General features: G+C 42.9%; 1 protein-coding gene across 15 annotated transcripts in view; it reads right to left on the bottom strand.

Moving 5' to 3' along the window:
* The window catches only part of Lmo7 (LIM domain 7), a 190,906-nt gene that overhangs the window by 96,454 nt on the left and 68,927 nt on the right, over positions 1–25,525 (bottom strand). For 14 of the 15 annotated variants that reach the window (XM_075950051.1, XM_075950029.1, XM_075950028.1 and 11 more), the window contains exon 3: positions 22,851–22,920. In XM_075950051.1, the coding sequence (XP_075806166.1) occupies positions 22,851–22,920 (70 nt within the window). Of the gene's footprint in view, positions 1–14,688; positions 14,748–22,850; positions 22,921–25,525 lie in introns of those variants that run through there. The other variant, XM_075950039.1, reaches the window with a different exon arrangement.

Genomic DNA, 25,525 nt, shown 5'->3' with positions numbered 1-25,525 from the left:
GCTCAGCCTCCTTTCTTATTATATCCATGACCACCAGGCCAGGACTGGCACTACATGCAGTGGGTTTCCTCACCACTACCGATGCCATCAATCACTAAGAAAATGCCCTACAGACTTACCTACAACCCGATTTTATGGAGGCGTTTTCTTAATTGAGGTTTCCTCCTCTCAGATAACTTTAGTTTGTGTCTAGCAAAAATATCCAGCACACCCAGAGAACAATCTCACTAGACATGACCCCCAAATTCTTATTTCTTATCAAGGTGAAATCAAAACGTCGAATATCATCAAAATCAGCTCCAGATATGCACGAGGTTATGCAAGTTCCACCCTGAAGTAGAGCCGTTGAGTAGAGTTCCTCTCACCCCAACTGCGTGAGAATGACCAGGAAGTTACCACTCCTCTTGCGCTGAAAGCCTCCTTAAAATACGTGTAATACCTACACTTTCAGGGCCAAAGTTGACATCTCAAAAACAAACAAAAAATGATAACCCCTAATGGTATCTTAATAGCTCCTTTTTGTTTACAGTGTTGCTATGGGGATAAATGAAGGCCAACACAACAGGAGCAGGAGGCTTCCGTTGGTGGGGAAACACACGATGCATAAGCATTCTCCACTCTCCAGGTCAAGGTGTGGAGAAAGTCAAGGCATATAAGAGTCACCCGTCCCTAGAAATGCTGGCTGTTTCTCCATTAGGGCCCAAAGTCAGGGGCTCATCTTCACAGTTTCTGGCTCCGTCCTCTGGAATCTTCAGGTCATCTTATACCTCATCTTCCCTTTTCCTTGCAAAGTAGCCTATATGATCACTTGTGATACTCTCTCAGCTGACATCCCATCTTGCCTGTAGACATTTGGAGCAATATTCCGGTATTTTCATGTAGGCTGGCAATGCTTCTGTGAATGCAGTTCTGTCAAAGGCAAGGCAGCTCTGATCTGAATCTGACCAGGCTTCACTTCCTTCACAGAGAGTCACTCCTGTTGACCTTAAGAGAACCTTCTCTACGCCAGCTTCTAGGAGGACTGAGTGACGATACCACCAATACCTCAGGTGCCCAACTGCTGGGCTGGACAGTTCCAGGCACTGCCTTATATCTTTCTAGGAACTCAGAGGATTTTATAACCACACCCTCAGCTTCATCACTAGCCTTGTCTTCCTGCCAATGATCTGAATTCGACCTAGGTCTGAAAACTATTTCTCAATTCCAGCAGCATTTACTGACTCAAGATTCTGGACAGTTGTCAGTACTGGTGATGCCGGTGTGCTTGGCGTTCATTACTCCATTCTTCCGCTCCTCTCTCCCCTTGGATTTTGTTATAATCAGAAAGCAGAATCTAGTCTGGACCTCAACACTCTGGAATTCTCACCACAACAGTGAAATCTCTGTTCTGGACCACATGGCTAATTGTATAATTCCCCGGTACACCGGAGTGACCTATCAGAAGGGGAGAATGGCCCTGGAAGCTGGCCATCGTAATAGTTTCACAATGAGGAACATAGACTGTCACTAATTTGGAACATAAAAGTATACAGCCATACTGAACTTCTGATGCCCTTCAGGATATGCAGCTGGCAATAAATTAGTTTCAGAACCCATGAGAAATTGTTGATCTTAAAACAAATTAAGGAGAGCTGGAGACATGGCTCAGAGGTGAAGAGCCCCGACTGCTCTTTCGGAGGACCTGGGTTTGGTTCCCAGAACCAACATGGCAGCTCAAAACCACCTGTAACTCTAGTTCAAGGGATCTGATGCCCACCACTGAATTTCGGAGGGCATTGCACACACGGCATGCACAAAAACACATGTGAGCAAAATGCCTTTACACATGAAAAATAAATCAGATCAGAAAAATAAGAACTGCTCAAAAATACGGCTTATGGAGTCAGACATGCATTAGCAGTAGTTGAACTCAGTGTTGTAGATGAGCCTTCCTGGAAAAGGAAGATCACAAGCTGGAGATCAACCTGGGTTACATGGTGATCTCCATTCTCCAAAATGAAAATGGAAAATGAAAGGAAGAAAATAAAACACTGGGGTGTATCTCAGTAGTAGAGCACTTTGACAGCATCACAAGGCTCTGGACTGGATTTCCAGAACCCGAAGAAAAGAAGGAAAGGAGGGAGGAAAGGAGGGAAGGAGAAGAAAGAAGGGAGGGAGAGAGAGGGAGGAAGGAAGGGAGAGAAGAGGAGGGAGAGAGGAGGAAGGGAGAGAGGGGGAAGGGAGAGAGAAAAGGGGAGAGAGGGAGGGAGGGACCTAAAGAGGGAGGGAAGAATTGAGGGAGAGAAGGGAGGAAAAGAAAGGAAAGAGGGAGAGAGGAAAGGAAGGAGGGAAAAGACAATTTCCAATCAACTAAAGTATTAGAGGGCAGTTAAAGTCAAGAAAGAAAATCTAGCACCCAGAGAAATAAGACTAAAAGAAAGTCTTATGAAACATGAGGAAAAAGAGGAAGCTTCAATAAGGGAGAATGAGGTGCTTCAATGAGCTGCAATCACGAGGATTGCAAAGTACTCAAAGACTCTGACAATGAAGTACCTTTAGTGACCATGAAGTCTGGGAACTAGCAAGTAAATGAATGACAGAGATTGGCACCTGGCAAAGATTCCAGGATCTGGCACCAAATCCAGGAGACCTTCCATTCACCTCCTGGTCAAGCCATCTGCCCCTCCAGAAGCTAGCACTGTACCCCACCCCTTAGGATGCTCACTCTCTAGAGGGGGAGTCAGGAAAGAGCTCTCACATCCAGTTAAATCCAAATACAAATTGTGTCCCTCCTCGTCCCATTACTGTTCAGTTTTAAACAAGCACATGTCCCAGTCATCTCGACTTTGTCTTCATCATAAACCAGGAATACAGAATGTGAGGGCCAAATGACTCTGACAAACATTCAAACCCTGGGCCGGAGGGGAGGCAAGTCTTTGCTAAGGTTTCCCCTTTTGAGCCTGTCAAACCAGCTGCCTTCTAAGAAACATTTAACCAACAACGTATCTGCACATTACTTTGACACATTTTCTTGTCCTTTGACAAGAGAGAACAAGGACTTCAATTAAATTAGCCACAGTTTTTAGTAACTCTCACCTGTCTACACAAAGACTCTCCTTCTGAGACTTTACTATTTCCTCCTTCAGCCTAATCCCTTACTCACTTTCATGCCTTCCCCTTCAGAGTTTATCCCAAAGAACCAAGGAGATGCTCAGTCAAGGCTACACACAAGCACACTGATGGCCTGTTTACTACACACAGATGCAGGAACAGTTCGCATGTCCGTTAACTGACCAACGGATGTACATGACGCAATGTCAGCGTTCAAGGTTATTGTTCACCCATAAAAAGCCACAAAATACGAACATGCTCTGCAAGTTAGATGAACTTCCCAACCATAATGCTAAGTAAAAGAGGCCAGTACTCAAAAGTCACGTGACATTTAAATAAAGCATCCGAAATGGCCATGCCCGTAGAGACAGAATGCAAGCTGATGGTTGTCAAAGGCTGAAGAAGAAAACAAGAACAAACTACTTAGTGATGAGAGGTTTTACTTTGAAGTCATGAAATGGTCAGTGATTACATGTTTCTAGAAATATCACTAAATGATTAACTTTGAAATTGATGTTCTTCTCAACAAATTATTTCTTTTTTTGGGTGGGGGGGTTTCGAGACAGGGTTTCTCTGTGGCTTTGGAGCCTGTCCTGGAACTAGCTCTGTAGACCAGGCTGGTCTCGAACTCACAGAGATCCGCCTGCCTCTGCCTCCTGAGTGCTGGGATTAAAGGCGTGTGCCACCATCGCCCGGCCTCAACAAATTATTTCTAAGAGGTGTCCTCTCCAATGTGTTTAAAAATGTTATGTTCTTTTTAAAATGGTGTGTGTGTCAAGCTGGATGGTGGTGGCACGTGCTTTTAATCCCAGCACTTGGGAAGCAGAGGCAGGCAGATCTCTGAGTTCAAAGCCAGCCTGGTCTACAAGAGCTAGTTCCAGGTCAGTCTCCAAAGCTAAAGAGAAACCCTGTCTTTAAAAACCAAAAATAAAATAAAATAAGATGTTGTATGTCTGAGGAAAAGCGATGTTGATAAAGTGCTCACCATGCAAGTAGGAAGAACAGAGTCTGAACCCAAGGACCCACTTAAACATGTTGGACTTGGTGGCATACATTGGGAGTCTCAACACTAGAAAGCCTGGGCCTTGATTACTGACCAGTCCATCTGCTCAGTGAACAGATGAGAAAATCTGTCTCAAAACTCAAGGTGGACAGAAATCTCAAGGTCCAAATCAGAAGCAGAAGAAGAGAGAGCACGAGCAAAGAACTCAGGACCCACACACTGAGACAATAGGGATGTTCTATTGCGAACTCACTTAGGCCAGCTGGCCTGGGTCTGAAAAAGCCTGGGATAAAACCAGACTCGCTGAACATAGCAGACAATGAGGACTACTGAGAACTCAAGAACAATGGCAATGGGTTTTTGATCCTACTGCACGTACTGGCTTTGTGGGAGCCTAGGCAGTTTGGATGCTCACCTTACTAGACCTGGATGGAGGTGGGTGGTCCTTGGACTTCCCACAGGGCAGGGAACCCTAATTGCTCTTCGGGCTGATGAGGGAGGAGGACTTGATTGGGGGAGGAAGAGGGAAATGGGAGGAGGTGGCGGGGAGGAGGCAGAAATTTTTAATAAATAAATAAATAAAAACTCAAGGTGGATAAAACCTGTGAAATGGTTCTCTGGCTATGAACACTTGCCATGCAAACCTGGTGACTTGAGTTTGATCCTTGGAACCCACTTAAGGAGGTAGGAGAGAACTCACTTCACCAGGTTGTTCTCTGAGCTCCTCACGCATGCCCTGGAATGTGCATACCCACACATACATCATATAGGCACACACACAACTAATAAGAAATTGTAAAAGTGAGTGGCTGCCAGGAACACTCAAGGTTGACCTCTGACCTGTTCATTCATGTGTACACACACACACAAATACTTACACACTTTAAAATGGTGCACATAATCTAATTTACATAAATGATACTATTTTCCAGATTTATTTTCCATTACACATCAAATCATTCATTATCAAAAGTCTATATCTTCATTAAAGTATACTACACCACCTAGAACCTTATTATTTCCTAAGTCGCTTTCACTGTTACTTGAAGGATCAAAAACAAATAACAAAAAAAAAACCCTCCAGTGTTGACTTCCAAAGGGCAGTGAGAATATACCATGTCACAGAATTCCCCACATCACAGTTCCTCAGGATAAAACCAGACATGCAAACATCTAGTCATTGCGTTCAGCCCATTGGAGCCCTTTCTGTCAATATTTCCCGAGTAGATAAAGTCAAGAAATGTCTGTCTGAAATAAGAATTTTTATAGAGACAAGGCTAATAAAGGGAGTCCTCACAGATGACTAAGCTCAAAATCCCAAGCAATAGGGAAAGTCAGTGAAGCTCTATTAGGCATCTGCTTTGAGAGCCCTACAGAGCTTAATCCACAGCGCCCAGAAGATACCACCAAGAAGTCCTTCTCTACAGTCAACACAAGACTCTCTCTGTGGCTTTCGAAGTAACAGAAGGGGGCACACCCACTGCAAACAAAACTTTTTGAATACAGAAGAGTATATGGATGTGTATTACTTAGAATACATAGCTGAGGCCCAGTGACTTAGAAACCCCATTTTCTTCCCTAATGTGCCACAGCATTGAATTCTCAAAATGTTCACAGATACAAGCCAGCGAGGCAGAGGTAGGCTTCCTCTGAAGCAGCTGCACCCAACTGAATCCATCCGGTGAACAATGGTTTGCAGACTCCAGTCGCCGGTCCATCCCATGCAAACACAGAGGAGCCATGCAGATGAAGCTGTTACACAGAAAAGCAGGGAAACAGGAGCCTAGCTGCTTGTCATAAAGCAAGGTCACACTACAGTGTCACTGGCTACACCCGAGAGCCTGAGAGACACATGGAAACTTCGGTTTCATTCCAGACTTTCTCAAGCATAGTCCATATTAGAGGAATATTCCCCAGGAGTCTTCAATCTTGAGAGGCAAATAGAAAAAAGTATCATCAAAGCGAACTCAGTGTTCTTCCCTGTCCACTGAAATCCCTAGAGAGAAATGTTGGAGTCCATGTGACATCAATTCCCAAAAGTACTTGAATTTTACTTCTTTGGTATCTAAACAGTGATCAAATTTCTTTCTAAGCAACCGCTAAGTATCAGGGTGACTAAAATATATTCAAATTTGCATTTTAACTATTAAGAAATAATCCCATTAAGAAAGAAGTTGGGTAACAATTTGATCAGCTAGTCCTGGCTGCTTTTTTTTGTGGGGGGGGGAGGGTTGAGAGAGGATCTCACTTGCCTCAAATTCACTAGACAGCCCAGCTGGCCTTGAACTCATGTCAATTCTCCTGCCTCAGCTTTCTAAAGTACAGCATGTCCAGATTTTTTTATTTGAAGTAAAATCATCTTCAACCTTAATAATACAGTAAATACAATTATCAACAAATATATACACATTTTATGTGTATCATATTTATGTAGAAATTCATGGGTCCAGCTTTACATTTTATCTATGAGGAAAGAAAGCAGACTTATCCCTTTTCGGTTGCTTTGTTTGAGACAGCATCTCACTATATGGCCCAGATAGGGCTCAAATTCAAGATCCTCCTGCCTCAGCTTCCTGGGATCACAGGTGTACATCACAATACCCTGCTTCATTTTTGTTTTTGTTTTTTCAATTAAGTTTTCTTGGTTATCAAAGAAGAACTTGGCCATTGCTCAGAGCAAAGGAGCTGAGGTCATGGGCAGCAGTCAAGTTTTGTGACACAAGAGAACAGGAATAAAGAGCAACAAGAGGACAGAGGAACTGCCAAGAGACGCGAAGGGACCAGAAGATTATCCACGGTCGCAGTGCCAGCGGTGTGGCAGCTGACTTTTTGCCAGCCCTGCTTGGCAGAGCAGGAGCCAAAACCACCACAGTAAGAGAGGCTGAGAGCTGGCAATTTAGGGCAGCAGAAAGCCGAGGGGGAAAGAGCCCAGTGCTCTGGTGAAGGTTGTTTGCCCACATGTTTAACTAGCCTGGGATCTATTGGCCTAAGGGAAGCAGTCAGTCACAGGCTTTGTCCAATAACAGCATGAGTTAGTGGAACAGATCACCCAAATCACTTTCCATCAATAGTCATTCTAAAACTCACCTGCTTTAGAAAAAAAAAGTTGAAAGCCATGCTAAAGGAGTCTGTGTTCCACAGTACAGCCTGTAGCTCCTTTAAAAAGCCCATTGTAACAATGGAAAAAAGAGCTTTTAGGAAGCAAATTTAAGGCGGGGAAATTGCCTGGCAACACTTGAGAACCAGCTGGGAGGGAGCGCTTCCTTCTGCCAGGACATTATCCCGCCTCCACCCGACACTCTCCCAGGAGCCCAGATCAGCAGCCCTGACTCAAGCTTTTCCAGTCCCAGGACTTGCTGCTGCTCCAGGCTGACTCCCTTCAGTCAATGCAAAGGTCAGGGCTTGTCATGGTAAAAAACACTGCTCCAAAAGAAAGCCTACTTAGTGCACAGTGAGCCTTCTGCCTTTCTAAGTCTTAGGTAATTGAACAGCAATCTATCCTCCAGGACCCCATAGGCTCTCCCAAGGTCATCTTATCTCCTTAAATGTCCCTTGTCCCCTGCACAGTAATTTTTAGCTCTTGTATTATCTTAACTGGTCATTCAGCTGGCAACTTTTCCCTAGGACTGAGTTTTTACTTCTTGTCAGGTAGCATACTGAAGCACTTTACAAATATTATCCTATCAAATTCTCATTAAAAACAAATTACAAAGTCTCATTGTCTGTTACTTTTTACAGAGGAAATCTAGGCTCCCAAGGTCAACAGTCCCACCCAAGTTCATACATTATTCTGTGGTGCTGGTCCCCTGTAGCAGTGTGACTCAGAGGGACACCTGTGTGAGATTCCTAATGGTGCATGGCTTTATTATCTCGGGCCCACAAGTCATCCATCCAGGTCAGGGGTTCTCAACCTTCCTAATGCTGCAACCCTTTAATACAGTTCCTCATTGGATGGTGACTCCAACCATAAAATTATTTTCATTGCTACTTCATAACTGTAACTTTTCTACTGTTATGAATCATAATGTAAATATATTATATGCAGGATAACTGGTATGTAGACCCTGTCAAAGGGTCATTTGACCCCTAAAGGGGTCACGACCCCCAGGTTGAGAACCACTGATCTAAGGTCTCACTGGGCTGAAATCCAGATGTCCACAAATTATGTTCCTGCATTCTGAGAGAGATATTACTTTCCCATCTTCTAATGGCCACTAACAGTGTGGCTCACTCTCCTGTCCAACCATCTTCAAAGCAAGTTGCCTTAGATGAATTCATTAGGGTCTCCTTAAGCCTCCTTCTTCTATACACAGGCTTGCGAGTGCACTGGCCCCACCTCAATCTCCAGCCTTAAAATCAGTAGACCAGCAACCTCAGTGCCATCCTAACGCTCCTTGGCCTCGTGAATGTTCTCAGTTTCTGTGGTTTATAATGCAAGACACCTTTGAGACCTGTTTTAAACTACAGCACTGTCTAAGCCTCCTTTAAGGAAGGTCTAATGTGCTGGGTCCTCCCTTCTAAAGGCCCCCATAACTCAAGGTTGGACTTCAAAGTGCTCGGTTACTGCCAAAGACTCGTCAATAATGCTTACTCATCAAAAAAGGGTGGTGGGCTACCCCTGAGAACTTGGGGAGAGAAAGGGCTACGCTGGGATTCTATAACGCGCAGCGTCTCCGGCATGCGATAAGTGGGCAGTGACCGGAAGTCACTGAATTGCACCGGTGACAGGCTTAGTGACTTTTTTTTTTCTGTTGGCATCAGAAGTGAACTGTTAACTGACATCATAGGCTTTAGCAATACCCAGGGAATCCTCATTCACCTTTCATAGGAAGATATGTAAAATAAGTCTTGTCAAGTTTAGAAGAAAAAAATAAAGTGGATATAGGAAAATGTAAATTATAAAGCTGACAGTGTCATAGATAAAAATCTTAAGATATAAGATCACAAACCAAATAAAACCATCCTGGGTTCTCATGACCTTTTCTCCAACTAAAATATAGCTGACATTTATTCGTGGAGTTGGGTCCATCTAGCTCATGTTTGTAAACTTTACTAATTTGTATTTAAGTTGTACTTAAACCAGACGAACTGAATTGCCACGATTCAGCCAAATACAAGATGTTTTCTTATGAACACTGATGAAAACTTAAGGGTCATAGTACTAGGTAGTCCAAAGTGGGTGGGAATCACCTCTGGCAGAGCCCATCCCAATTTAACCTTTCACATAACAGTTGACTTTTAATAAGTCTCCAAATATCAAAAAAGAATAAACTTCATCATATATTTTTACTTCCATATGTGCTTTTTACTTCCAACTCTCAATGCTAGATAGATTCTCAATGCTAGATAGATTAGGCTATCTAACGGTATCCAGACACTTATCTATATATAGGCAGAGACATTTGTCTATAGAAAATGAAGTTGCTGGAACCCAGTGAGAATCAGGAATTCAAGTAAAGAAATATTACTTCATAAAACAGTAACACATGATGGAAGAAAAGTAAGAAAGAAGGAAGAAGAAAGGAGGCCAGCTGAAGCTCACACTGAAATCTTAATGGGCCCCATGCCATATCCTCAGGCTTCATGGTTGAGGACTTGAGGAGTGTGTACCAAATAGTTTCGTATACACTTAACACAAGTTATAGTTATCTAAAAGGAGAAACCCTCAATTGAGAAAATGCCTCCATAAAATCAGGCTGTAGGCAAATCTGTAAGGCATTTTCTTAGTGATTGATGTGGGAGGGCTCAGCCCATTGTGGCTGAGGCCATCCTTGGGCTGGTGGTCCTGGATTCTGTAAGAAAGCAGGCTGAGGAAGTCATGGGGAGCAAGCTAGTAAGCAGCCCCCCTCCACGGAGGTGCAAAACAAACCCTTTCAACCACAAGTTGCTTCGATCATGGTGTTTCATCACAGCAATAGGAACACCACAATAGAACACTAAAATATTAATGTTCTTTCCCAAGTACTATCCAAGATGATGTCTGTCTTAGCTAGGGTTAGAGAACTGTAGGTACTTTCATATGGTAGGATCTGAGTTCTTTCTGTCTGTCCAAGGAATTTATGTTTTGCTTCCTGCCATGATGATGATGAAATAACCCTCTGAAACTACAAGCAAGCTCCCAATTAATTGCTTTTTTTTATAATTGTCTTGGTCATGGTGTCTCTTCACAGCCATAGAACAGTGACTAAGAGAGTCTTTCGGAGGCTTTTAAGGGCCAGCCTTAAAAAACCCCCTCTCAGGAACCAAATGAGATGCTACAATAAGTGAAGGAAAAGAATTGCCCAATACGTACTTTCATAGAACAGTTTCTTGATTGCTCTGCCATCCTCCAAGGTTTACAGTTTATGTACACATACAGGCACAATCAGCAACTCTCTGCCAATAACAAGGATACCAGGCAGGCATTTCTCAGGGCCAAGAAAACAGATAAGGGCTAACAAACTGGGCACCTGTACCTTCCTTACTGGCTCAAGGGGGCATGAGTTGTGAAATGCCAGGCATATCTGAAGAAGGCCAATAGAGGTAGGGGCTATGATTTCTAAGAGGGGGAGAGAGAGAGTTTATGTATACATTTGTGTGGCTAGCTAAATTAGAAGTTTGTGCTCCAATAAATGTAGAAAGGGGGAAAGACGCTGTAGCTCTGTGCTTTCTAAGCACTCACTTTCACTGGGAACACAGCATCGTGGTAGCCATGACAACCTGCTTAACTGCAGAAGGAAAATGGGTAGCATTTGTGTCCACATTAGCATTTTCGCCAAACGTTAGCTGATTAAAGGAGAACTCTCATCCCTAGAGATTACATCTACAGTGGCTAGATCAAAGGGGAAAAACTATGGCTGTGTAGCGTAAAATGAGGAGCACACTTTCAGCCTCTGGACCAAGTGGTGGGGCAGTTATTTCCTCTGATGCCTGAGTGAGAAGGATTTCCTTTCTCCAGGGCCTTTTTGAGAATTCAAGGCACCCAGTATATATTTTATATATCAAGATTATACAGCCAAACGAAAAGTCATCCTCCTGACTTCCAAAAGATATATATATCCAGTCGATGGAATATTTTCATGAGATAAACACACAAGTAGTAGGAAACACCCAAAGTTATTCTTGGGGAAGAAATGAAGCTCTTAGGGACGAGAGAAATTACAGGCAGGAGAAACTGATTTCCACAGCCAATAACTCAACAGCCTTTCCAGATGGGGCTCCCTATCGGATCAGAGAACCACTCCTCTGGCAGGTGGGCCTGTTGAAGACGAGTTATCCTGCTATATCTCCCTGGTCCTTGGCAATAGTCTGTGAAACCTGTCACCACTGGGTCTGAAAGAGCATGGTTGGTGTCTTCTGATTCATGCCCTGGAGCACATTGTCCTCCCTCTCTGTTATAGTCGCCATGGAAGAGCGTTAGTAAGATGACGAGTCTCTTCAGCAAGCAGCAGCTCCACGAAGCAAGAGAGGCAGTCTGTGGGGGAGACACATAGCAGATGCCATTTGTAGGGCAGACTTCCTCAGGCCCATACACCACAGGTCTTGTGAGGAGTGCCTGGCAGTGGTTCCCTAGCAGGCCAAGCTTCTGTAACAGGCTCGTTATTCAGGAGGAAGAGGGGGGAAATCAAAGTGTAAAAGAAAGATAACGAATTCAGGGTGTAAAATTTTCAGGAAGCTGCAATATATTGCATTTCTTCCTAGCCACAGTAAGCAACAAGGACAATCCAGCCTACACCCATTTCTTAAATTGTACTTATTTGTTTATCCTTATCTGTTCATCTGGTTTTTTATTTTATTTTACCTCTCTCGCTCGCTCGCTCATGCACGTATGCGTGTGTGTGTGTGTGTGTGTGTGTGTGCGCGCGCGCGCGCGCGTGCGCACGCGCACGCACTGCTGTATGCATTTGAGGTCAGAGGATAACTTCCTACCATCTGGGTCCCAGGAATCATACTCAGGTCATGAGGCTTGGTGGCAAGTGTCTTCACCCACTGAGCCATCTTGTCAGCCTAAGCCCAGACCATTAATTCCTGATCCAGATGTCAGCACACTTGCTACACCTAGAGTTCTGACATCCATCAGTTAAATTGTTTCCTGCGTTTTCATCTCATCTTTTCTTTTGAAATATAAACACGACAAGTATAAAGCTTTAAAGCCAATGGTCAGTAATTCTTCTTAAAATTTCCATAAATACAAACATTCTAACATTGAGATGCCAGCCAGCCTTTGAGGAAACAAGGCATGTGGTAATTGAGGTAATGCCATGACCACATGGCAATGCATAGACTAATAGGAATGGCTTAATTTAAGATGTAAGAGCTAGTCAGAAATATGCCTGAGCCATTGGCCAAGCAGTGCTGTAATTAATATAGTTTCTGTGTAATTATTTGGGACACACAAGCGCAGTCTCTATCTACACTGGCGTTTTACCAGCCATTTAAGATCATTCTATAGATATTACCACAGAGCCTAGTTTTGTCTATTTTGACTATTCTAAGACCTTAAGGCTATGTGTCTTGCCAGAATGAAATTAAGGCAGATGCACTGGAGGCAAATATTGGAGGTATAAATACATAAACTATTCATAAATAAAATGACATAGTGTCTGGACAATGACAAGAGATCACAGAAGCCAGAGACCCCCATCTTGCCTGCAGGACTCCACACAAGGGTTGCCAGTGGGGACCGAGCCCAGTACTCCTGCCTCTCAAAAGACATCTGCCTCCAAGGTCTCAGGGTGAGCACATGTTGGCTGAAAATTTAAAAAGCAGTGCCACGGAGCCACTGACCCCTTCCTTGGTCCATTTCCTCACCTCTATTGGGTCTTCTGCACTCCCTGGGGACCATGCATTTCTGGTGAGGAAGTGAGCTGGTGGTGGTAATTTCTTGAATTTTTTTAAGAAAAAAAACCTGATAATTAATTGCTTTCTGCAACGTTGCTAGGAAAAAACAGAATTGATAATGCTTACTTTTTTCGCTTTTATTCATTTTTCTTAACTTATTGATATTAGGTAACCCACAATCTTTTTTTTATCTGCCTGCGACCAACACTCCAATGACCCATATTTATTTATTTATTGTTTGTCAATTTGTTTGAGACAGAGTCTCCTGAAGTCTGGGCTGGCCTCAAATTCCCCAGGTAACTGAGGTTGTCCTTGTCCTCTTGCCTCTGTCTCTTAAGCTTTGATATTGTAGCGGTATGCCCCAAACCCCCTACTTCTGCTTCATATTTACCACCTCAAAAAATAAGTACAAACATCTGCAATACTCATATAGTACAAGGAGCCACCAAGCCCTCTCCCCTCGAAATGCATGGAAAGGCTGCCACTTCTCATTTGTCCTCGAGGACATCAGTTCTTCTTGCCTGGAAGACTACATCAGTCAGACTCCCCAGAGAAAGAAAATCAACAGGATGGATATAGAAAGGGGCTTCGTAGGTCAGCCAAATGGCTCAGCAAGTAAGGGTGCTTGCAGCCAACCCTGACACCTTGTGTGCAATCCCAAGAATCCAGTCGGAAGGAAGGAAGCATTCCTGAAAGTTCTTCAATGGCCTTCACAAATGTGTGTGAATGTGTGTGTGTGTGTACATGCACGCTCGCGCACACACACACAGAGTAAAGTAGTAAATAAAAGTAGAAATTTTTAAAAAGTTAAATGTTAAAGCGTGGCCTTATCATAAGACATAATATGGAGCCCAAAATGTCCCAAGCTGGAGATCCAGAAGAGTTGAAGGCTTGGTGCCATCCCAAAGCCTGAAGACCTGAAGAACAGGAAAGCTGATGGATGTCTGTGATCAGCAGTCTTTGAGACAGCTGGCTGGACAGGCAAGAACAACTGGTCCTTCAGTTCAAGTCAAAGGGAGGAAAACCCACAGGACTGCTTGAGCAGGCTGAAGAGCTCCCTCTCACTAGGAAGCTCAGCTGCCTTCTCCAGGGTGGACCTTTAGCTCACTGATGAATAAGGCCCACCCATAACTGCTTCCCCTAATCTACTCAACAGATTCAAATGTTAATATCATCTGAACACACAGTCACAAACAATGCCCAGCATCACAGTCGACCGACAATCTGGGCATCCGTATCACAGTCCGGCTGATACAGAAAATGAACCCCACTCTCGCTGAAATAGTCTACTCTTCGAGCAGCAGCACTGAACACGCTTTAGCAGATTTCTTCAGCTATAACACACCCCATATGATCCACGCTCTTAAAACACGCACCACACTGCTTCTTGTGAATACTCACAGATAATGTCTACCCACAACCACAGCAGCCGCTAGTCTTAGAACAACAAATTACATTCTCCCAGAATATCTCCTGGACTCCTAACTACACTTTATACACCAGAATCCGTGAGACTTCCTCCAGTCCGGCTTCCCCACCACTCACTACCCCAGTCAGACCCTACTCTCTTCCTTACTTCTGGAAAATGCCCACTGGCTCCAACCTTCCAAAGCTCACTCCTGACAGCCGCTTCGTTCAGGCCCCTCGTCAGAGCCATCGCTTATCCACTCACACTACTTTCCCCATATACAACAAAGGCACTATTATATTTTCTCCCTGGAATTACGGGCACCCATCAAAGGTATTCATTTACAGGACCCCGGTTGGGCTCTCACCTCACTGAAAGGAATGTCAGCTCCCGGAGAGAAGAACTTTCTCTGCCTTCTTTGTAGCCTTGTCCCAAGTGTGAGAAAGCGGCCTGACCTCATGGTAGACCTTCAATAAAGTGTTTCCAGGAAGGGAGGGCCTTCCTGAGACTTATCAAGGAACCAGTGCCCCACACTAGTTTCAAACCTTCCATTCTGTTTCTTATCAACTTCATTTGCTCCTCAATTGGCAATTTCTATCTAACAAAAATGACCTTAAATCAGAATGAGAAACCATGAGATAATCCTACTCAAATACTGAATCCATTTTTTTTTTGGATTAATGATTTTAGCTCTGCAAGTGATAGTGTTGCTTCAGCAATCCTAATTCATTAATGTTAGAAAAGAAAAAAGAAGTTGCCCTCGAGGCAGAAACTTGGCATATAAACGTTGATCTCAGACAAAAAAAAAAAAAAGAGCAGGTTCGGGAGCTACAGGAAAGCACTCCTGAACTTGTGCCAGCACCATGATTAAGAGATCGTGTCTGGAAATAAAACAGGAGTTTCCGGCTTTACTGCAATACATCATCCGCTGGGTATCAGCAACAACTCGGGGGACCAGGGGGATGACTCAGAGGGTGAAGGTGCCGGTCCTGCAAGCCTGGCAACTGAGTTCAATCCCTAGCGCCCAAATAAAGGTGGACAGTGGCAACCAGCTCCGCAGCTGTCTTCCGACCTCCACATATGCGCCGGAGCGTGTATACCCCCACATGCACCTAAAAATAAAACAACTCGAAGTTGATAATAAGTTTTAAGTTCACAGTCCTGACGACACTCATTTTTTATTGAAAGGAAGAGAGAAGAGAGGCGATAAGAAGGCTTGAAGTCTCCTGAGAGTTTTGTAAATGGCACGGCCACCACTGCCTTCTTCATATGCCACCGATATGGAAGTGTTTAGGCACTCCAGCATCTCCTGCTAACACTTCTTGCCAACAAGATGACTAACAAACATAGCTGTGTCTAATCCACAGATAACCCTGGGACTATTGGGATTGTTTCAAAATATAGATGGTGAACCACAGAAACCCCAGGGAAACATACATTACCAAAATAAATAAGCATAAAGCCATGGGAAACATTTTTGATTTTTAATGTCATCTTATTTTCAGTAGATGCTTAACTTTGACTCAGTAAATTCTTATATAAGTAAGCAATACAATAATATTAATTCTACAATACTGTTTACTCTTTACTACATAGATGTAGTACTCAGAGTTTCTGTTAGTGGCACTTGGTTTATGAAGAAACAATGAATCTCAGTACATGAGAGGCTAAGGCTAGAGGACTGGGCAGTTGAGGCTAGCCTGGGCTACATCATGAGACTGTTTCAAAAGAAAATAAATACCAATCTTTTTTGAATGAGACTAAAAATAGAGCCACTTTAGCATTTAAGTTAAAGTTAAACAACTTATAAATGTAGCTTGTGGTCCCTTAGTGGGACATTGCTGCAATGTAGTTTAATAATGAAGCAATTTGCCAGGCAGTGGTGGCCCACACCTTTGATCCCAGCACTGGGGAGGCAGAGACAGGTAGATCTCTGAGTTTGAGGTCAGCCTAGTCTACAAAGCGAGTTCAAGAAGAGTCAGAACCATACAAAGAAGCCCTGTCTCAAAAAGCCAAAATAATAATAATAATAACAAAAAACTATTTTAATCAAGTTTATTAATACCTTCTAATACTTAGTGTCCGTATTTGGAAATGGGGAGAGAAAGAAAAAGATTTATCTTTGAACTCAGTGGAACATCAAGGTCTGATGTAGTAGATATAAAATTGATCCAAGGTGGTGATTTGCAAGAAATAAAATGTAAAGAGCATGAAAACTCATGGAAGTCCAGGAACATCACTAATTATCAAATGTGGTGAAATGAAAATCCCAACAATAAAAGGGGAATTAAACATGAGTAGACAGCTCACCAAGGGAGGGGCTCGCTGGCCCATTGTGGCAGAGGCCACACCTTTCCGAGTTTATAGAGGTTGACTTCCATCCCTCTGAAGATGGGGAATACAGCTGTCAGAATCAGCTAGTCTGATTGGCTGAGCAATCAAACAAACAAGGATGCATAAATCAAAGAGAACTCACTCAGGGAAAGCCTACCCAGTGATCTGAAGTAGAAAATCTCCTCAGAGTCAGCTACAAGATCAGCAAAAACTCTCCACAAGAGAGTTCAGGTCTCTCTAACCTACACAGCTAAAAATTCCCCTTAATTTTGGTTTGATTTGCTTTTTTGACATTCCAGCCAAAGTGTCCCCTCCCTCCACTCACCCCAGTTCCTTTCTCCACCTCCCCCACCCATCCACTCCTCCTCTGTTTCTCTTCAGATATGGGCAGGTGGACCTCCCATGTTTATCAGCCAGCCACGGTATATGCAGTAAGACTGGGTACCTTCCTCTTCTATTAAGGCTGCATGAGGCAATCCAAGAAGGAACAGATCCCCAAAACAAGCAACAAGAGTCAGAGACAGCCCCTGCTTTCACTGTTAGGGTCTCGCAAGAAGACTAAGTCACGCAGTCTACATGGCTCTTTTATCTCGCTATAGAGGTCTTAAGTATCTACGCATTTCCAGTATTCTGTTGGGTGGACTGGTTTGGTTTTGACTGTTTATTGGGTTTGTCAAAGAACACAGGGAGCTCAGGACCTTAGATATGCCAGGGAAGCAGAAAGTTATGCCTCCAGTTCCAGAGTTTTCTATTCTTAAACACCCGAACGTGCCCGCAAGCGCATCTGTTAATTATTACTAAAGAGATAATTCCTCGGAGGCCCACGCAGGTCAGCGGTTAGCCAGAGAATGAGTTCCTTAAGAAGGCAGCTGTTTGGACAAGTGGGCTGTGGTCAGGAGCATTAGTTTCCTTTGGCTCATTAGATTTATACTTCTTAAATTATTCCATTCTAGAAAAGAGAAAAGAAAAAACAAAATCGGGGGCTTTTTTTTTCCCCTAAAAAATATGCCCTTGAGGTCTACCACTTTTGGATTTTGTTGTGGAAACAGAAGAAGAGCACCATTGCCTACAAAGTTCACTTTCCTTGAAAGGGGGAAACAAGGGTGGGGTGGTAGTTCACGGAGACAGTCCACATCACAATAGCAAGGCAGTGTGACGTCAGCCTGACAGCCGGTCCCCAAGTCAACTTTTCACAGCTTCTGGGAAGGAACACGCTGACGCAGAACCAGACTCCACTCAGTCACATCATCCTGCTGACACCCAGGACAGCGGAGGGAGAGTGGACAATGCCACACAAGCACACACTAACTACTACCCACCCAGAACACAGCAGTCAGAATGACCCAGGCCTGATTCAGTTCTGCAGTGTCCATCACGAAGGCAGAAGAAGTTAACATGGGCAGTAGCATAAGCCAGCCGGGATGTTCGTCTCATCCCCTGGGTTTCCTGCATTCCAATGAGGAATCTGCCTTCGTGGCTTGTGTGTCCCACCACACAAGTTCTACCCCTCAGAGTTAACTTTATTTTCTGTTAAGACACTATCTGCTAGATAGCTGAGGCTAGCCTCACATTCACTATCTGCTAGATAGCTGAGGCTAGCCTCCCACTCACTGTGGAGCCTAAGCAGACCCTGACTGAATTCATTATCCTCCTGTCTCAACTTCAAGAGTGCTGGGGTTAGAGGTCTGAACCACATGCCAGGCAAAAACAAAAGTAATTCTTTACATCAAGCAAGTTCTATCCAGTCCTGATTTCCATACAAATGTGAACACACCAAGACTTTTTCCAGGAAGCCCACTGATGGCCAAGTAAATGAATCTAAGCACATTTTCTGGACCACCACGTTTCACAGAAACATCATAACTGAAATGAAAATGTGAGGTGAGTTTGTGTGGGCAGTCAGCCAACGGATCCCTATAGCAAGGCCTGGCGCAGGCTGCCTTGATTCTCCAGCTCAGTGGCTCTCAACCAGGGGTGGTTTTATCCCACAGAGGACACTGGCAATGTCAGAAGACTCATTTAGTGATCAGAAATGACAGAAAAGGGAAGCACTTTTGTCCTTTAGTGAGTCCCAGAGGCTGCTTAGGCCTCTATAGAATCAACAACACCTAGGGTAGAGTGCTCAATACAGAATTATCTGCCCCTGCATCCACAGGGCTCAGGGTGTAAACGGCAGTGCTGGGGTAAGAAACCTTGCTTTACTTAAATCCAAGTACACTGTCAGGTGTCCAAGATGGCTGAAGGGTTTAAGGTTACTACCTTCCTTGCTGTTTTCCCTCATATTGTATTTCACAAAGGCCAACGTATCCCATGGTAAACATTATTCTGCTTCAATAACTCTTTTCACTACCGGGATATCTTGCCTGTTCCTTGGGGTTTTATTTTGTTGTTGGACATTTTTTTTATTCCTATATTGTTAGTTTTGTGTTTCAGTATGTTGAACATAGCCACACTTAGCACTAGATAACTTTTTAGAAGATATAAACTAACTGTTGGGTTAGTTGGTGGTTTTTCAAACCCAATTTTGAGATGAATAGCAAGCAGAGAAGAAATAGGAAGAATATAATTGTTTATGAAACCAGATGATCAAGGACCATGAGATGTCTCGGTAAGAAATGGCATTGTCCTCAAGCCTGGTAACCTGAGTTTGATCCCTGAGACCTACATAGTAGGAGAGAACCAACTAGTACAAATTGTCCCTGAAGTACACACCAAACCATGGAATACACACACACAGAGAGACAGAGAGAGAGAGAGACAGAGAGAGAGAGACAGAGAGAGAGAGAGAGAGAGAGAGAGAGAGAGAGAGAGAAAGAGAGAGAAACCTTATCACTAGAACATACAAGAGAGAACACATTCTCTGACCTTCTAGAGAAAAGAATTACATCAATGTTTCAAGAAAATCATGTAATATAAATCTCTCTAGCCACGTACCATATCTCAGAACCTACTCCATGATTTTCTCAATCCTTTGCTTTTGTTTTTAAAACACAATGCACAACTCGCATAGCTAAAAATCTTTAGGAAGGAGCCATGGAGGAAAGTCCAGGAAGCTTCCTAACCACTCAGATCACGTTTCCATACAGAAGCTCTTTCAGGATTCAACATCTTTGGTGCATCTCCCCTTACTTAAGCACCCACCCACTTTAACCTTCCAGGCTCTGAATGATTCAAAAGAAGCCAACGCTCATGGGCAATCCCATTTACCCAAACAGCTACCTTCTCCAAGAACTCTTTCTCAGGCTTGCTGGTAAGCAGAAAGAGAAAAAGGGCCTGGTACATTCAGAATCCTCTTTTGAATCTCAGATAAGAGATGCCAAAGAAAGATTGTGCTGGGAACGGCACAAAAATGAAGAAGGAAGCTGAGCTGGCATGTTTATGGGTGTACACTGGCTTACCTCAAGAGGCAGCTGATAGAGCATCAAAATAAACTATCTTCACCTGACTTGGCTTGGAGGCTTCACTACTGAGAAAGGCATCCTAAGGAAAGTTGGTGAAGTCCAAGTGAAGAGCTTCTAAGGAAGACACCTGATGATGACCTCTGTGTGTCTCTCTGTCTCTTTCTGTCTCTGTGTGTCTTTATATCTGTCTGTCTCTCCTATTTCCCTCTGTGCGTCTCTCGTCTCTTCTCTCTCTCTCCTGTCTCTCTCTGTTTCTGTGTGAGAGAGAGAGCGGGGATGGACAGAGGCAGAGAAACTCTCTCTCAAGCGCGTGTGCGCACGCACACACACACACACATATATGCATGCATGCATTGAAGACTTGAACATCAAACTCCTCGTTATCCCTCAGTCCTCATACCAACCCCTCTCCAGGTGGATGCTGGAGTCACAAATTTTGTTAGAGCCATTGTGACAAGCATCAGCAGGCAAACGAGGCGTGATGCTCACTTCAAACCAATTGGGCTTAGCCCACTCTGCAGCTAAAGTCTTTCTTACACACCCATACCCCATGGAAATGCTCGCTGCACAGTGCTTAGAAAAGCCTTCTATTTAATATACCGGAAATGCATTTCATTTTAGCTTCTAAAGATAAAATTCAGACTGGAGAGAATTTCTGATGCTTGAAATAGAAATGCCTGGAGAGGGTTTGGGGCTTAAAAATAAAATACGTTTGTGCTTACTTCTAATCATACAATCATAAAGTTGAATAAAGCCAACAGTAGCCAACAGCAACAAACAGCACAATTCAAGCATTCCAGATTCTCGGGGGCATATTTGAGATCAAAGACTAATTTCATTTAAAATGCAGGTAACTGATCCAAGAAATGAAAGTTCAAAATCAAAAAATTAAACTATCTAAGAATAACTCAGGCCACTGGGAAAGATAGTGTAACTCAATACAATTCAAACATTTATTTTTGTACAGGTTGTTTAATAAGTCATTTTCATATAAAGCTTATTTATTTTATAAGACTGAATGTTTCCTCCTGGAAAGACTTCAGGGACACATTCCTTTAATGTTATTTTTTGAATAACTAGAAGAATAGGAAATTGTGTGTGTGTGTGTGTGTGTGTGTGTAATAGGCATTTTACTTACCCAAATTTAAGACCAGTAAAAATTACAGGTCAGCTACCTGTTCATGACAGGTCTAGAATACATGCAGTTTGATTAGAAGCAGTCAGTACTGGAACCAGTGGCTCTAAGAACTTTATATGCCTTCTAAATTTCAAAGAAACCTCAACACTTCATTCCTTCTCTCCCAGACAGTTATTTTCCAATAATAAATCCTTGGCCAAACTCAGTCCTGTCAGGTTCTGATGAGATTTTGATGCTCCTGCAAACCTAGAAGCTGGGGCATGGCTGTCTGTGGCTCCCCTGGTCATTTGTCATAGCTGTAAACTCATGGAAGCCCAGAAAGAAGTCTTGCAAATAGAATATTAGAAGAGCATTGAATAATCCATAGATTATCAGTTAGGTTTTAGATTCCAATTATTAATTATGCAGTGCTTTCTGAGATCTTTTTAACTGACTTCTGTCACCAGTATAGTAATTTTATTTAAAGATTAATTTTTATGACTTGTAATCTAATTATGTGACAGGAGCATATGTACCAGAGTATCAGCGCCCTCTGGGTTCAGATGAAGGTGTCAGATCCCTTAGAGCTGGAGTTACAGGTGATTGTGAGCCACCTGATTTGGGCACTGGGAGCTGAACTGAGAACCTTTAACCCTTACCCTGTGCCCTTAACTGCTGGACCATCTCTCCATCCCACCAGTATTGACAGGTAAGGCTTATTAAATCTGGAAAGTTCTTCATCAATTTTGTTTCATTATATATTTTTTCCAAAGGCATCGATTCATGTTATCATTGGTGTCCACGGTGTCTTGAAAATCTAAATAACCACATGGCGAGAGTGTGTAGTATTTCTTAATACTTAGAAGAAATCTTCCATTTGAAGACAGGAGGGCGGGGAATAAAGCTGTGATATGGTGTTTGGCTAGAAGACTTATGGGCCTTGCTTCTATTTCCAGCACCACTAAAAGGAGAATCATAATGAAGGTGGGGGGCATCTGGGAATCTCTGGTGCTTCTTTAGAAACGATGTGACCCTGACACAGAAGAAGGCAGAGACACATCCATCAACAGGAAGGCTAGAGGGCCTTGACTATTCTGCAGATATTCTTAGGACCTAAGTGAGCATAATACACAAGCCTGCAGCCGCAGAAACGCACCGACCAGGGAAAGCCTGACACTCTGAGGAGCTGCTGTGGCGGACAAGAAAATGGCACGTGCACGCACGGTAGAGCTGTAGGAAGAACGGAGCAACTCACATGCAACTTGTGGAAGAAAGAAGGCCAGAAAAGGGACAGCCAGACCTTGAAGCATCATAATCCAAACAAAAACAAATTAAAATGAAAGCCTCTGGCCAGAAAGGAAGGGCTGAAAGACAAAAGGAGGTTGTCACTCTTTTTTTTTTTTATTTTTCTATTTTTTTTTAGGTTGTCACTCTTTTTAAAGTGACAGTAATTACAGATGAAGGGACCTACTGTGACCACTTTCTTATACTTCAAAGACAAAAACAGTTTTAAAGTGAGAACATTCAATGTCCTCTCTTCTAAGCATTTTGAAATATATAGCACATTATACTATATCAGAGGGACATAACACACGAAGATATGCACAATCGTTATTTGTTGGTTAAAAATAAAATGAAGCTGAAGAAACCTAGTTTTGAAGGTAATGTGTTACTTACCAAACCTGCAATTGGTGTAGACAGTCTATTGATCTTCTTAATGATGCCGGGTCTGAGCTTATTAATCAAACTGAAAGTAAATAAACAAATAACACATGCAGTTACAAAAACGCCAAGGTGATTTTAGTACTCATTGAAATCGTCTCAAAAATTTTGAGTAGATAGTTCCAATCCCAGAACTATGTGGCTGTTCCAAGCCAGCGGCCCATCAGAAGACAAAAAACAATTAAATTCAGTTTTTAAACTCAAAACGAAGAACTCTGAACCCGGGATCAATCAGACCTCTATATCCAAAAGCCCGTGTCTTTAAAAATAGTTTCACAAGCAATAAAGAAAGGCTCAATCTGGTTCCGTTTCATCACACAGTAAGAGTACCATCAGAATTCCCTTCACTTGGCCCTAGGAACACTTTTCCCTATAATAATTCTTAATGGGATGTTTTTTGTTTTCTCATCTGGTTCCTTGTTTCTACCCACATTGTTTCACGTGTAAAGGGTGCAGAGGAACTCATCCAAATAATTGACTATTTCTTACTGGTAACACGTTCACGCCCATGACTGATTACCAGAGCAGAATGACTGGGTGAAAATTAAATGTACCAGAACTCCTCTGAATTACCCTGGGATCTGATACTGAGTGTCTTCCAGTTAATATGACACACATGGCAAAGATATCTGCGCCTCTACACACCAAAGCCCAAGGAAAGCAACTCATCGTTGACACCCGCACTAAAGGGCTATTCTGCGGCTAAATTGTGGTTGGCATGGATTCATTCATTTTCTTCGCTGATAGAGTCTCACCACATAGTAACTTAATACTCAGTGTATTCCCATTAATGTGAGCGTGGGTAATTAATCATTAATCACTGTCACAAAGCAGTGTCTTGAAATAGTGGATTTATTTTGTTGTTGTTGTTTAACAATTCCATCACCCAAATAAGCAATTCTTTATTCTGTAAGGAGGTCCGACAGGAAAGCAAAACAAGAGGAGGAAATAAATCATCTAGCTCGCTGGTCTCTCCTCTGCAACGGGCACTGGTTGTGGGTGTGGGAGAGCGTCCTGTGGAATGTCACTCCTTCCTCATTCCAGAGATCTCTATATACATTTGCATTTGCTCGGAATAGGAAAAGGAGACAAAAGCATCTCCATCTAATAGCCTTCAGAATGTTGTTCGGCAACATTCAAAATTATAAAACATTGGCTTAGGAAGATTTAGCCTGGCAAACAAAAGTTGCTTTTCTGTTTTTGCAGTTTATTCACACAAAGGTCTTTAGACAACTTAACCACACATAATAACAGCCATCTCCTTGGCTTTGAGGATGCATGGCTGAGAATGGAATTCGGGGCCTCATGTGGGCTAAGCCAGTATATTACCACCAAGCTGCACTCCAGCCCCAGGCCCCCAGATGTATGTTATCCCCTCAACTGTGTCTCCACGAGTCCTCATTTCTGAATTGGACGTCGCAAGTCATTTAAAAAAGCCTTTTCCCTTCTCTCTCCACATCGTTTTTCCCTCAATCACCAACAGGGAATGGAGAAAATGATTAGGCAGATTACTAACAAATGGCAGCTGTAAATTAATCCCTCTAGTTTTTCCCTCCTGACTGAACGCTTCTATAGTTGTGGCATTTCTACGTAGCTATTACACCTGGCTCCCCAGCAATGCATAGAAGAACTCATAAGTGAGGCATTGCTTAAGAACAACATAATTCTGACCTAGCCAATCAAGAAGTCATTTATAGGTATTCACCACTATCTTGGCAGTGGTATTTTAGAGTAATATTCTTCAGAGAATACATTCTTTCACTGCTATAACTTAGAAGCTAATATAAGCAGGAGTAACATATAACCTCTCAGGACACCTGAGCACAGGTGTCCTGACAGAGGGTAGGGTCATAAACTCCTGGCCCACCCACTGAGTCACTATGACTCTGACAAGGTCACTCTGTTTACCCAGGGACATGACGTATGACTTTTGTAATATAGTATCATAATTTCAAGAGCATTTTCTAGGCAGTTTCCAGAATGAATAATAAAACAGTAAGTAAGGAAGCAGCACAGACAGACAGATACCTTCTGGTGGGTGAACAGACTCCTCCCATCTTGGCAAATATGGCCACAGACATTACTTAGAAGCAACGTCTACACAACGAATTAGTCTTCCTTTTCACACCTCAACCTTCTTACACATGTGCAAACAAGGAAACCACCACAAGGAATAAAACAGCTCTCTGGAGAGAGCACACTCAGCCTTCAGGAGATCCGAGACACTAGAGGGAAATACAGTTTGACTTCATCCATCATAACACCTAGTGTTCTAAGCACCAGGCTATGGAGGAAATGCACACACCGTTCTGACAATCACTGAGCATGCAAATCATTTGATGAGTTATGAACTTATGATTCTTAAGGAAGCACTTTTAGAATATTTTTTACAAGGATAAGAAAACGTTATGTGAGATCTAAAAATAGTTAGATAAAATTTAAGCACACTTCATGGACCTCAGGCAGGGTCTCGAGTTAAAGGAAATTTAAGTACCCTGTATGGAAACACTCACTTTTACAAATAGACATGCTTTGCACAGTTAAGTGTTCTTGAATTTCACTTGTAGACTCTCTAAAGGGACACTGACTTCAGGTCACTGGCTCTGAAGCAAGAGTCAGATTACGGGATA

Source organism: Microtus pennsylvanicus, chromosome 15 (genome assembly GCF_037038515.1).
Source record: "Microtus pennsylvanicus isolate mMicPen1 chromosome 15, mMicPen1.hap1, whole genome shotgun sequence".
Classification (NCBI taxonomy): domain Eukaryota; kingdom Metazoa; phylum Chordata; class Mammalia; order Rodentia; family Cricetidae; genus Microtus; species Microtus pennsylvanicus.
Note: the sequence above shows the minus strand (reverse complement) of the source record. Positions and strands in the feature narration are given on the sequence as shown.